Source organism: Siniperca chuatsi, linkage group LG7 (assembly GCF_020085105.1).
Source record: "Siniperca chuatsi isolate FFG_IHB_CAS linkage group LG7, ASM2008510v1, whole genome shotgun sequence".
Taxonomy (NCBI): domain Eukaryota; kingdom Metazoa; phylum Chordata; class Actinopteri; order Centrarchiformes; family Sinipercidae; genus Siniperca; species Siniperca chuatsi.
In genome coordinates, this window is record NC_058048.1 from 20,796,357 (window position 1) to 20,810,315 (window position 13,959).

Consider the following 13,959-nt stretch of genomic DNA (forward strand, 5'->3'; position numbering starts at 1 on the left):
AGAATTGAAAATAGCACCACTTCTGTCAAACCTGAAGAAAAAAAATTAAAGAAGTTCACGGTGCTCACGGTGAAAAAAAAAATGCACATATACCGATAGGAAAATTCTAAAACAGATCCACCTGGTATAAAACTGTTCGACCAGAGTAATCTTCTAAAAGTGGAAAAACCCTGCATTGTTGTTTTTTAAACTAGTCTTTAACATATTTCAGACATAAATGCGCTTACTTCCGTTCTTGCCGAGAGTTAGAGGATCAGAGGATCAATACCACTCTCATGTCTGTCTGTTAAATATGAAGCTACTGGAGGAGACGGTCAACAGGCGGAAACAGCTTGCCTGGCGTTATATCTTATCCATTTCATCCGTACAAAAACCAAAGTGTAAAAATGACAACTTTAAGTTTTGCAGGGAGTTATTTCTTGGCCGGCTAGCTAGTCTTTATACTAAGCTAAGCTAACCAGCTGCTGGCTGTTACTTCATATTTACTGTACAGACATGAGAGTGGTATCGATCTTCTCATCTAACTCTTGGCAAGAAAGCGAAGAAGTGTATTTCTCAATATGTCAAACTATTACTTTAAGAAATCCTTTTGTGGGAAATGTGTGGAGCTACAGCTGGATCCTGATCTGAAACAAAAACTATCCACTTCCTACTTGGCACATGACATAACTATATTAAATATTATAGAAGTCTCTGAGCAGGTTCTTGAAATGTCCTGAAGACAAAAAAATTTTATTCCTTTGGAGAGGTAAATATGGGACAGAGTATTAACTTTTCATATCTTGTGGTGATGATGAAACTGGAAAAAAAAAAACAACAACAAAAAAACCCAAACATCATCAACCAACATTTTAGTCTTTTATTTTGTGCAGACGTTACTCTGACAACAGCTCGCCTGCAGACAGCAGTTGGTGCAGTTTAGAAAGTGTGTCCAGTGAAAGTTGTTAGTGGGGTTCTGTGACTCACAGGTGATAGTGAAGGTCACTGGAGAGGACACCTGCTCTGCGCCCACAGTGTGTTGAGTGCTGCAGGTGAACTGGGCATCCGTGTCTTCCTTCTCGGCCGAGTACTCCAGTATGGAGGAAGTGGTCGAAAGGCCAGTAACAGGGTCTACCAGCACCGAGGCTTGGATGGAAATCCCTGGACAGAAAACAAACAACTCTGTATGAAAACTCTAACAAGGAAAAAAAAAATGGTGTAATGGCCAAAACACTGCATTTGCACTGTTGGCGAGTACAGCACAATTCATCACTGAAGAATAATTTACAGTAACGGTCCCAGTCAAGAGAGAGAATAAATACATTAGTGTATGTAATATTTATAAATGTCAGAACCACCCCAAAGAGCTGTTTTGTTAGCATTTATAATCACGCAACAGGATGAAGAATACACACCTTTCCCATCAGCCACTAGAGGTTTATTGTTCTTTAACCATGTGATATTTGCAGCTGGATTGGCGTCTTGTGCAACACATGTTCCTAGCTGTGAAACAAAAATATGAAAACTTGAGAAAAACAGCAAAAACCTGCACTCGAAGACAAAAATATTGAAAAAAAAAAATCACCATGTCATGATTTTAGAATAAATCTGCATCTTCTTAAATGACCCAGCATCTGAGCTAATTTTTTAGCGCCTCTCCGGCATTAGATGGCCGAGTAGTTTCCTACGCAATAGACCATGAAATGCCCAAAGCATTTCTAAAGCCCCTCAGATCCTTTGGGTATTTTAATTGCGGGGGGGGCTGCTCTTTACTAATTCATGAGAATCACTTCAAAGAACTAATTTCTGTAGTAGTAACATGGTTTCTGCTATGCCGCAAGATACCTTGGCTCAAGTGAGGGATTTCCCTTGACAGTTTACTGCTTAAAATAATGTAGGTAAGCAATGTTTATCATTAAAAACCCACCTTAGTAAGTTTGCCAATCTCTAGTTCCTCTGCTTTGTCAGAAATCTCTAGGCCTGCTGGTGTCTCTGCAATACAGAAAAAAAGTGTTGATGAACAGGGTGTTATTGTAGGTGATGGGTGTGTTGCATGTTGCACATGTCAGTCATTTCAGCACTTAAACTAAAGCAATCAAAAAAAGGAAAGTTATTTTAGATGCTTGTCAGCTTGTACTCACTGTAGACCACCACAGTAACTGGGTATTCTGTGATGTCTGCACTAGCCACCACCATGCAGGTGAAGGTCCGCTGGTCAGTCAGCTTGGCCGCAGAAAGCAGCAGACCGGAGTTTGCAGCCAGGCTTACGCGGCCCTTGTATTCATCAGTGGCACTGATTGAGACATTCTGGTTTTTCTGCTTGACCAGCAGGTGTCCTGAAAGTCCATCTCCTTTGTCCTGGTGAGCAGAGCAGAGTGCACGTCTTACATGTCTGTCACATATGGCATTAGCTTCCAGTTCAAATAAAAGCACAGTGTTTTGTTCCACACCCTGTGTTCATGCAGTGTCATATGGAGGGACAGATGCACGGTCTAATGCATGGCATATGCACTCAGACTGGGCGTGGTTCAGACATGATAAGTGGGTGTCAGACGAACTTCACCATTTTGAATCTATTGACCTCCACTGTGACTTACATATTTCCATTTAGTCATCACGACGTCTTCTGCTTTTACTGCTCCTTTGTTGCACGGGATTTCGAGTGTTTCCCCATACAGGCCGATAACAGTCTCCAAACCGCTGACTGTGAAAGAGAAAAGAGGAGAGGTTTTTTTTTCAATTACTTTTTCAAAGGGTCTAATCTGGTCAGTTCCAACACAGCATGACATTTTCTGACTGAAAATTGAAAACCATTATTATTCTGAATGCTTCCAAGTCCCCCTTTCTGTACATATTTGTCTGACATTTATCAATACCACTTAGTGTTCGCCTAAATACACTAAGAACCACAGTTTCTATAGAGTTCTGCTAATTTTACAGATCCCTTGGTATAAAAAAGAAAACCTTTCCTGTCCTAAATTTCATTCAAAACATTGCCATGGAGACAAAGTGCTTGAGAGGGGGATGGGAGGAGGGTGCCAGCAGAAGTGTCTCAGTGGGCTGCAATGAGGGGTTAGAGCCAGAGGGCCACAGGGAAGAAGAGGCCGCCATGGTCTGACTGAAAATGAGGTGTTGCTCTGTTTTTTGGTATTCAGATTCACATTTCAGACCTCTTAGAGTTCACGTTAAAGTAAACGCACAAGTGGGTGTGTGGAAACGAAAATCTGACAGCTAAAATCCAAAACAGCTCATCAGCAGTTCAGTAAAGTGTGAGAGAACAAAGCAGTGGCCGACCAGTTTCTATCTGTTGAATCAGTGACAATGTTTGTATATTTATTTACAGGAAAAGCGCAAAACAATGAAGACACTCAAATATTCTGTGTGCGTTCAACCCTGAAATTGTCTGATTATATTCATGCACAAAAAAAATAATGCCATTTCTGCACTGCAATAAAAGTTTTATTCTCACTTTCCCTCTTAACTCACAAGACTTTTAAAGGTTTTGTCAGAGTGGTGCAAAGAAGGGGCAGTTAATTCATTTGCTTTGTGCCTGATACTCATTTGAATCCCATTTGAATGAAAGTAAATATTTTTACTATGGTTACCATTGTCTACATTAGGACAGAGTAACAACTGGGACCCTGGAGGCATATTTGCACAGTTGCTTGTGATGTCAGAATGAGTGGGCAAGTTCGGAGGTGCACAAATATCTGCTTCCTACTCTTGTCTGTTTTGTTTCCAACATGTTAAATCCCATTTTGTCAAGTGTCATTTTCCCACCAAGACAATTAAACAGTTCATAAAATGGTTATGTACTCTTGTAATGCATTACTTTACAAAAGATACACAACATCAAACAGTTTGCCTCAAGTCATCACAGTCTGCTGTTATTGCCGTGCTCTTGACATTCAGCTTAACTGAAGTTCACACTCCGACACTTGTCACTCATCTTTATGAACTGTCAGCTCTGAAACAACATCCAGTCTGACGCTGAACTAACCAGTAAAGCCTGTCAGTAAAGCCACTGCAGCAAGCAAATGACAAAACAACAGACAATTCAATAATGTGGTTTTAAATAGGGCATGTTCTTTCTCATGTCTCTGCTGTACTCAAGTACTGTAAGTTGCTTCCTGCCATTGCTGTTACTGATATGACTGCCCTGCCCTGTGGCCACTAGTCTCTCAATAGTTTGACATTTGGGAAATACACTTATTTCTCTTGCAGAGAGTAAGATGAGAAGATCGATACTACTCGTGTGTATGTTAAATATGAATCTACAGCCAGCAGCCGGGTATCTTAGCCTAGCTTAAATGCTGGAAACAGCTAGCCTGGCTCTGTCTAAAAGTGATAAAATTCACCTGCCAGCACCTCTAAAGCTCACTAATTAACATGTTATACCATGTTTGTTTAATCTGTACAAAACTGAAGTGTAAACACAACAAGTTTACACGGGCCAAGCTAAGCTTTGTGCTAAGCTAAGCTACAGATCTCCTTGCTATAGCTACAAATTTATCAGACATATGAGTGTGGTATCGATTTTCTGATCCAGCACTCAGCAAAAAAGTGAAAATGTGTATTTCACAAAATGTCGAACTATTCCTTGAATAGCTCAACACTGGCTGCTTCACATACGCAAGTAGTACACCACATAACATCCCAAACATTGCGCGATTTATTTTTATTTCAATACATTGCTGATTTTTTTAAATCTGTTTTATTTCTTCAAACTAACACTAAACTAAATTCCATTTTTAGTAGGTTTCCTAATTCACTATGACATCCGTATAAAATTAGCTAAACTGATGAAGGTAAAAACATCAGCAATTACCAACACAGACAGGAAACAAAATATACACAGAAGAAAAGAAAAGGGCTTTAAAAAGGTATGAGGTAAATCTGTGGTGATGACTATAATCAGTGCTTTGAGCTCTAGCCATGAAGCCGGAGCTGCTTATGTGAACATCAAAGCAGTGTAACCCAATAAAAAATATTTGAGAAACACAGATAACACAGCCCTTCACCCACAGATACAATCCCTGCATTTAAATAAGGCTCGGCGACATTTAAGTGACAGCATGGGACAAAACAAACCTTAACAAACTTCAACTGCTGACAGTTTAACCAAGAATTCTTCACCAAAACACAGGGATAAGCTCTGTCACTTGTCAACTACAGCACAATTAAAATTTCTTCCTGAATTAATAACTCTTATTGTCCATGATTTGCCACACCTAAAATCCGTTCCTCTCGCATTATAAAGTGAATTAAAAGGATTAAAAGCGTATTTAGAGTGAAGTCATGCATTAATCGGTATTAATTGTGATTTTGCTTAGTCAAAATGTCACCTAGTGTATTACCCAACTTCAGGTATTTGCACATTTTCTGCAATCCTGTATCAATGAACAGGCGTGAATAGTTCTTTTCTGAGCTGAATTGAAATGCAGCCACACTGCATGCACTAACTAAGATTGCGTGTCGCAAATGTGAAGTTTGCTGGACTGTAAATTTGTGCCTGCATTTCTCACATTCAGATTTTGGCAACTGGGTATACATCAGTCTGATCCACCTGAAATGGTAATGCAGATTGCTGCTGCGAACACAGCACACTCATGTAGCCATCCCACACTCCCTTGTTTTGTCTTTCTGATGTAAAACTAATGAAACTGACTCTCATGCTTGAACGGGCTTCAGCTCGACGTGCAGGTTTCTGGTCCAGGCAGAGAAGACTGCACATGCTGAGCGGAAAAAGGAAAATGGAGACATTGTGAATCTATTAAGAGGAGGCGGTTAATGAGCTCTCTGTGCAGGACATGGGGACATGTTTTGCATATGTGTCAAATCTGATGATATCCTGCTACATTTCATTTTTTGGAGTTATTTAGGATGCCAAAAATAATTTGTCAGTGTCTAGATTATGTGCTACACCTGGGCGTATTGGTGCCAGAATACTCTAATGGTCGAGGAAACCAAATCCAAATGTTTTTTTCAGACTCTAGTTGGCAACCAAGTCCACATATGTTTTCCTAGTGTTGAGACTCTGAGGAGAGAGTGCTGCACAACCTGCTCTGCTGAATCTTACAATGTTAAATAACAAGAGTCAGTTATATTCAGGTTACACTGCAAGCATTGCAGTGTTGGAAAGGTTATCACACTTCCTGTATAATAGACTCCTTACATTTCAAATTCAAATAGGCATTTTTGAATATTCAAATAAAGCTGTGTTCAGCCTCTCTGAGAACTTTAAAAGAGTCTGTATTAAGGAAAAGGCTTTATCTGCACAGATTACACTGTTACACAATGAGAACTAATCGCACATGTTGAGTTACAGAAGACAAAGCTCCTGCTGCTTACTGAGATAAGGTAATCCTTCGCAACAAAAGTAGGTGAACAGTTAGGCTTCACGTTGACAAACACATGCACACACACTATGCATACAAAAAATTATCACTTCTAACAGTTGTCTATAGGATGAGGGGGCAATGGAAAGTAGTAATAGTAATAGTAGTAATCGACAGTTTAACCCTTGTGTTTTGTTGCGATTGGCTTTACGTCCTTATTGTTTGGGATCCCACAGACCCCACTGCTGTATGTGTAAAAATAGTAATAACAATTGCAAATTTTCCCCCTTTAAATATCCTTTTCTTTTCTTCTGAACTTATTAAAACTCAGTATCTTTTTTTTTGATAGATCATTCACAGGCAAAGCAATTTACAGTATGGTATCATTCATTGTAACATTACCGATGTGTTGGAGAGATGATGAACAAACTTATTAAAACTCCAATAACACAAATATCCAATATATATTAATAATAATAATTATAATAAAAAAAATAATAATAATATACCAATCACAGACACAGAGCATATGAAAGTCTATTGTATTTAAAGGGATAGTTCGGGTTTTTTGAAGTGGGCCTGTATGAGGTACTTATCCATAGTCAGTGTATTACCTGCAGTAGATGGCGGTCAGCGTGCCCCCAGTTTGGAGAAGCAGTTTTTTTAAGCTGTTAAAGAGGGCTCAGGATCTCCAGACGCCATACAGAAGATCGGGGTTAAATAAGACTATATTCCAATGTGCTATGTAGAGCTGTGTCTTACCCAAAATAACTTGGCTCGCCAGGTTTGATGTGAATTTCTCTACAATTATATGAAAGCAGAGTTCTCATACTGGACACAAAAAAATGTGCTAAACTCTGGCAATGGTGAATCAAGTAATAGACAGGCGAGTGACAGAGACAGGAGGCAGCACCACAGGAGACACTTTCATGTTCCTGATTAAGGTGCCTCTATCCCAGAGAAGAGACAGGTGACGACAGCTCAGATATAAGCTCACCAGGGAAATCAGCTGCCTCCCCACACTAGTCACTATATCCCTGTTTTGCTACCTTACACCCTCCCATTTGTGCGTGTGTGTGTCTGAGTGTGCGCGCACATCTTTCAACCACAGCATCAACAAGAAAACGGAAGCCCAAACTTATTAAGTGCTGAAAATGAGGATTGTGCAGCGAATGGAGATCCCATGGCACATGTCCACAAAGACTTGATGGCAAATAGCCTCGTTTCAGAAGCGGTTCAGCTCTGAGGAGGGCAGACAGAACCACTTCGACTAGATCAATAATACTTGAGGAAAGGCTAGATTCTTATAGTGAACGGTGCTTGCCTAAAGAGCGTGAAGTCAAAGAAAACCTAACCTTCCGTGACATTCTGATTCTCGTCCTTGTCTTTAATAATTCAAGTGCTGAATTTTGATTGGCCATATCAAGTAACTGAAACGAGAAGAGATCAGTGATTTAATAAGCTCAAGCTGTCATTACTTGCTGTCAAGAAAAATAAAGGGACTGCTGTAATATGGAAAGGTGTGGCAAGGTTTCGGGAAATTGCTCAGTCTACCACCAGCGTCCCCAAAGCATCCTTGTAGCTATTTGGTGATATATGAGCGCTATAGGCTGCTGTTTTGTCAGCCCTTTCACTCTTTGTACACCCTTAGCTCATACTTTACTAACTATGACAAGCATATGACTGTATTTGAATTCTGTTACAGTTCATGCTGAGGAAGTGTTCCAGACCAGCTAGCTGAAGAGGGATTATATTTTTTTTTCCAAATACACAGCTACATCCTCAATATCTCCGTCTGTCTTTCTCGAGGGAAGGGGTGTAATCATGTCACTGATGGATAACTGACAGCACACTTGCACAACATCCCTTTCACACAGCTTCTCTTTTTGTTGCAGGCTGAACCATGGAAGCACCATTCCAAACGTCAACATTGTGTGCTCTATAATTTTACTTTTTCCTGCCTACTGTAATTGCCTGTCAGTGTCTTTATAGCATAAAACTAAAAAGGGCATCAGCTTGTATTTTTTACCAGACTGTTGAGAGCTGGTTGGCAAAGATGTCCATAGCTGAATGACAACATTTTTAAACGTGTAATGAGGAAGCACGGCACGCACAACAAATAGTCCTGTACGTTCGGTTCTGTATGTTGCTTTTATGGGTAGGCTACCATCTTTTTAGCCTTTTGAGCCATCTTAGGCTCTTGTGATGGCAATGTCGGTCGGTCCACCACTTTGGTCCAGACTGAAATGTCTGGTCCCTGGACCAATCCTACTGACTTTGGTGAACCCCTGACTTTTCCTTTAGCACCTCCATGAGGTTGACATTTGTGGTTTTGAGTAAGTCTCAACAGAATTGGATGGACTGCCATGAAATTTGGTGCAGACATTCATGTTCCCCTCAGGATGAACTGTAATAATTTCCCTTAATGTTTCATCTAGCACCACCATCAGGTCAAAAATTAAATTTGCTAAGCTGCAACTAACAATTATTTTCAACCAGAGAATATTTGGTATTTCTGCTTGATAAATAATTGCAATGATTTATCTATTATCAAAATAGTTGCTGAATAATTGCTGAAAATCGTTTCAGCTCTAGTGCTGATGTTGACAAGCTGCCTAAATTCATCTATTTTGCAGAGGTAAGCAGCAGGCAAGAGTTTGTTCAAATACTTCAGTGTTGACAAAAGCCACATTATGTGAAATGAACTGCACTGACGTGTAGATTTCGAGCCATTTCCAAGCCTCATTTTATACCACACCATCTGTTTCAGGGCACAGAAAGCTACCCAACACCCTAAAGATGTTGCCCTGTATCTCTTTGACCTTCAGAAGGGTTTAAAGGTCTTTTAGAGTGAACCAATCTGAAAAGAAGGTCCATTTATGGACAGACCGACTTGGGACAAAGGTTTCATTTTGTGACAAAGTTCCCCACAGGCTGCTTCTGCAGTCCAGCTGAACTAGGCCTGTCTAGTCTTTTTTGTTTTTAATAAGTGATCCACTCTCTACGGAGTCTTATCTACAAGTTCCATGAGAAACGTTGTCCAAAGTCTAACACATTTATTAGTTTTATGACGGAAAAAAAGTGTGTGATATTTTCTGACATTAATATAACGCTGAATTGATGCACAGCCATGCAATGAAAAAATATGTAATGGCAAATTAGTCTCAAGAACAGCAGACCAATTTATTTTCCCACTTATGAAGTATGTTCTCTGCACAACACATAGGCAAGATATCTCTTTCAAGACTTGTGTCCTGAAACTTTGAGTGAATTCATCCAGTTCTAATATTTAGATGACTGAAAACCTGTTAGTTATAATGCATGATAAAATATTATCTAAAGATTTTTAGCATCTACTTTAGAGCTGAAACGATTAGTCAATTGACATAAAATTAATCTCCAATTATTTTGATAATCATTTGAGTTATTTTTCAAGCAAAAATCCCAACATTTGCTGCTTTTCTTTGTTTTATATGATTGTAAACTGGATATATTTAGGTTTTGCAGGGCTGCAACTAACGATTATTTTCAGTATTGATTAATCTGCAGATTATTTTCTCTATTAATCAATGACTTGTTTAGTTTAAGAAATGACAAAAAACAGTGGAATGATGACATCAAAATTCCTCGAAGTCTGACTAAAAGTCCAAAACCCAAATATATTCAGTTTACAATATATAGAACAGAGAAAAGCAGCAAATCCTCACATTGGAAAAGCTGGAACCAGAGAATAGTTGGAGTTTTTGCTTGAAAATGACTAACGGTTGTCTGATTATCAAAACAACTGCACATTTTCTGTTGATCCACTAATCAATTAATCCACTAATTGTTTTAGCACTATAATTGACTCGGGTTTTTTTTGTTAAAAACAGGACAACCTTGAGAGCCAGAGTAAAATAAACATTTTCACAGCCAGCACTGAGCAGAGCCATGTTTGTCACCTCAGGGCAAAGCAAGCCTGCGTTCTGCTGAAGAGGAGGATGGACAGCAAATGGAGAATTATGTAGAGTATACAACACACGGTATTATTAGTCTGAGTCTATTAAGCGTAATGGCTCCCCTCCTTCACCCCAGCAGCATGGACACATTTTTAGACTACTGTTCAAGCAAGCCAACAATAGCATCCATGCTTGGCACACAAAATACCCAATCACAGAATTCATATTAATACTGCATGTTATTCAGGAAAATAAGGCAAAAACTCTAATGTGCATGTAAGAGGTTTTTACAAAATATAAGAATGCAAAGGCACAGAGGAGTAAAGCTCATGGAAATAACCCTCATCAGAGCTCTTCATGCATCTTTATACTTCAGTGTACCTGGGCAATGAATAGTCTAACCTGCTTTACACTCCCCTCGCATTAGATATAAAATGCAGTTTCCAGTGTGAATTTTCTAGAGAACATATAGGTAGCTCTCTTCCCCTCTGGCAAAGAAAACAATGTTCATTTGCTGCATCATGTGTGGTCAACAGACACCGAAAGACGACAGCAGCCGGGAACAGGGCTAATGCGTTGCCTGCAGTCCCACCAGTCGGGTTCCCTTTGTTGCTTTGTTACTGAAAATGCTGGCTCCATTTCCTCTGGTTTCAGACTTGTCCTGAGGACGGCTCATACCTGTGCAGACCTGCTGCTGAGGGATCAGGTTGCTGCTTCCGCCCTTCGTCAGGGATTGAGACGAGAAGACAAAGAAAAAGAGGAGGGCTCAAGGGGGAGGAAAAGATTTATTCTTCAGGTGTTTCAAGCCACTTGTGTAATTAATGGCTGGTGCCCTAAAGAAATGTTGTTAAAGAAAAATCTTTCATATCATAAATCTGTCATGTTCAATGCAGGTTTTAAATGCCTCCCAAAAACTTATTTTTTAATCAGCTTCTTACTATGACAGATGGGGTCTTACATGAAAACAACAATCTTTGCTCACCAAGTTAAATCAGTTTTGGTTATTTCACAAGAGATTTCTATATTTGTGTTTTTTCTATGGCCCTTTCACTGATTCGAAGTGCGTGGGGCTTAGTTGGAAAATGTTTGAAAACAAGGTTTGAAACTAGGTTTTTTAGATATTTTCTTTATTTCCCTTCTTCTTACTATCTAGTTAATTTAAGACTGAGGCTTTCTGTGTGCACAGTACATGTGTTATATCATATCTTGTTTGCTTCTGCTTCTGTGATTTCCAGAATACCTGCTGACAATCTCCAGAGAACACATGCAAACACTTCAGCCACATCAGCTGTGGGTTATTTGTGTAGGTGAAGAGAATAATAGCGTATGCACCGGAACAATACGCCCAAAGGAAGAAGTGAGTCCTGCTCTGCATCTCCATACACAGGATGTCTCGTGACCGCATTGCATTCTGGTCCATTACGGACACTGTCAAGGATAACTTATGTTTTATTGTCTACATTGGTTTTCACTCTGTTTAAGTAATGAGGAAAGAATGTGATTCTGATGGACTGGCATCAAACATTGATATTTCCTGTTTCCTGATTAGATAATAAAGTTTTCTATTAAATCTCAATGAGGCTAAAGTGGAAATATCTCAACATGTTGTCACATTGTCTGTGTTTCACCCATTATTCAAGGTAATAAGAAAAACACAGTGCCAAACAACAAAACAGACCTCAGACTGCCAAGGCAGATTGCCAAAACCATGTCCCATTCTCTCTTCCACCACAGTTATCCTCTCATACGTCCAACAACACGCAGAATATATGTGCAATCTGAATCTCTGCATCATCATTAATTGACTAACATTCAAGCTTTGAAGCTGGATAAAAAGAGACAAAACATAAGGATTTACAGAAACAAATTCAAGAACCTTTTGCATTTTTCCCTTTGATTAGCAAGTGAGTTTTATATGAGATTTTAAAAAAGGGAACCATTGTCAAGTGTTTTTAATAAATGATGTTCAAATTCCTTTAAATTACTGTCTCACTCTAAAGATGCTGACAGCACAATCAAAGCAGACAATTCGGCTTTGATTTAGCTTAAATTGTCCTGCTAAGCTTTAGCAAAGCACTATAAGAAAACTAATATCTGGGGGGAAAAGGTTTTGTTGGTACTGGAATTAATTGAAGCACAAATAAATGTAAAGGCTGAAGAACATATTTATATATAATTAGGAAGGAAAACACACATCTTTTTATAATATCTGTGAAAAAGTAATATTTTGTAGATGCCCCACCACATTATTGGCAGTATGACAGAGTCATTTGTTACATTTTCCTCTGGGCGAGACAGATGGGAAAGATAAAAGCATATTACAAGAAGGGTGATTATCACTCTAAATGACTTGCCATAAGGTTTCCTAGAAATTGATCTTGTGGCGTGATCATTAGTCTTTGAAATGCTTTCCTCTATGCACTCGACCACGTGGGCATCCATAAAACCCTCTTAAAAAATGTCATAAATTGTGTCAGCAGATGAGCCGCACGGGTGCAGGGACTGCTCTTAAGACAGCAGCATGCTGGAATGATCGGGTGGTAAGTGCACTCAGAAATCACGTCCATTACATCGTGAATTATGTATTTGAGGGGCGCAGGCCACGAGACCCGAGGGGAGAAGTGGTTGTGAGATGCCTGTGGGTAGACTTGGGGCAGATCATAGGAGAGCTCACAGTCCTGACTCTAAACATCCACCAAGAACTCCCATTAACGACGTGCCATTAAAGGCAACATTAGGCCATTAACAAAGCACAGCCGCAACACTTTCTACTTATCCATTAACTCTTCCTAATGCAACTCAGTGCCTAACATTTTGGCAATGACTTCATTCTTCTGTTTCAGGAAGAGCTGACATTACCTTACACAAGTCTCTGGGTTATGAATGAACGAGATGGATTTTTATATTCCCTGTCAGTAGCAGAGACTGTTGGGAGCTACTGTGTCACAATGACCGTGATTCTCAGGTAAGAATTAAAAAAACTCCATCACTGCAGATATTAAACCCCCCCCCCGCTCCCTACATTGAAAGTAATTTCCTAAAAATAGACACAGCCGGCGAGCAAATCACTAGTTTACAGGGCAAATGGGACTATCAAATAATTTCTAGCTATTAAAAAGGAAAAACTGGGCATTGCCGACTTGAATCCCTCTGCTGCACAGATAAGCTCATTTTAATTAGGGTGCAAATGATCGTACAACACCTTTCTGAGTTAACCTGCTCTTTAGGCCTTGTAGGCTTTGACAGGTCAGGGCTTTAAAACCTTTTCAACATTTGAAATAAAAATGGACACATTTTGTAAAAAAAAAAAAAAAAAAAACAAGTGACCTTCAAACTTCAAATAGAATCAAGTTTATACTGTATCTTAATGTTAATATATAAACTAAAAGACTTAACTCTAAGCCCTAATCTATAGAAGTGAACTGTCATTTAATACTCAACCTTTTCACTTCTATACCTAAAAGTACCAGGGAAAGGACACCTATTACATTTGCTTATGAGTTCATTTCAAATGTTGCTTTTGTGTAGAGGATAGCAAGGCTGGGGCGCTATTAACTCTCAATTCACTCAATTCAGACATGTGATTAGAAACCACTCATTCATTCTTAATTATTTCTGAGTAATTTAAATTTGATAACTTCCTCATATGCCAAGGAGCCTTCAAACTTTATTATACTGGAGGATCCCACAAGCATCATTGAATT

General features: G+C 39.3%; 1 protein-coding gene across 4 annotated transcripts in view; it reads right to left on the reverse strand.

Moving 5' to 3' along the window:
- The window catches only part of LOC122879031 (CD166 antigen homolog), a 37,691-nt gene that overhangs the window by 9,925 nt on the left and 13,807 nt on the right, over positions 1-13,959 (reverse strand). For all 4 annotated transcript variants that reach the window (XM_044202671.1, XM_044202672.1, XM_044202669.1 and 1 more), the window contains exons 2-6: positions 2,577-2,683; positions 2,121-2,337; positions 1,907-1,971; positions 1,395-1,482; positions 967-1,140 (exon numbers count right to left, since the gene is read on the reverse strand). In XM_044202671.1, the coding sequence (XP_044058606.1) occupies positions 967-1,140; positions 1,395-1,482; positions 1,907-1,971; positions 2,121-2,337; positions 2,577-2,683 (651 nt within the window). The remainder of the gene's footprint in view (positions 1-966; positions 1,141-1,394; positions 1,483-1,906; positions 1,972-2,120; positions 2,338-2,576; positions 2,684-13,959) is intronic.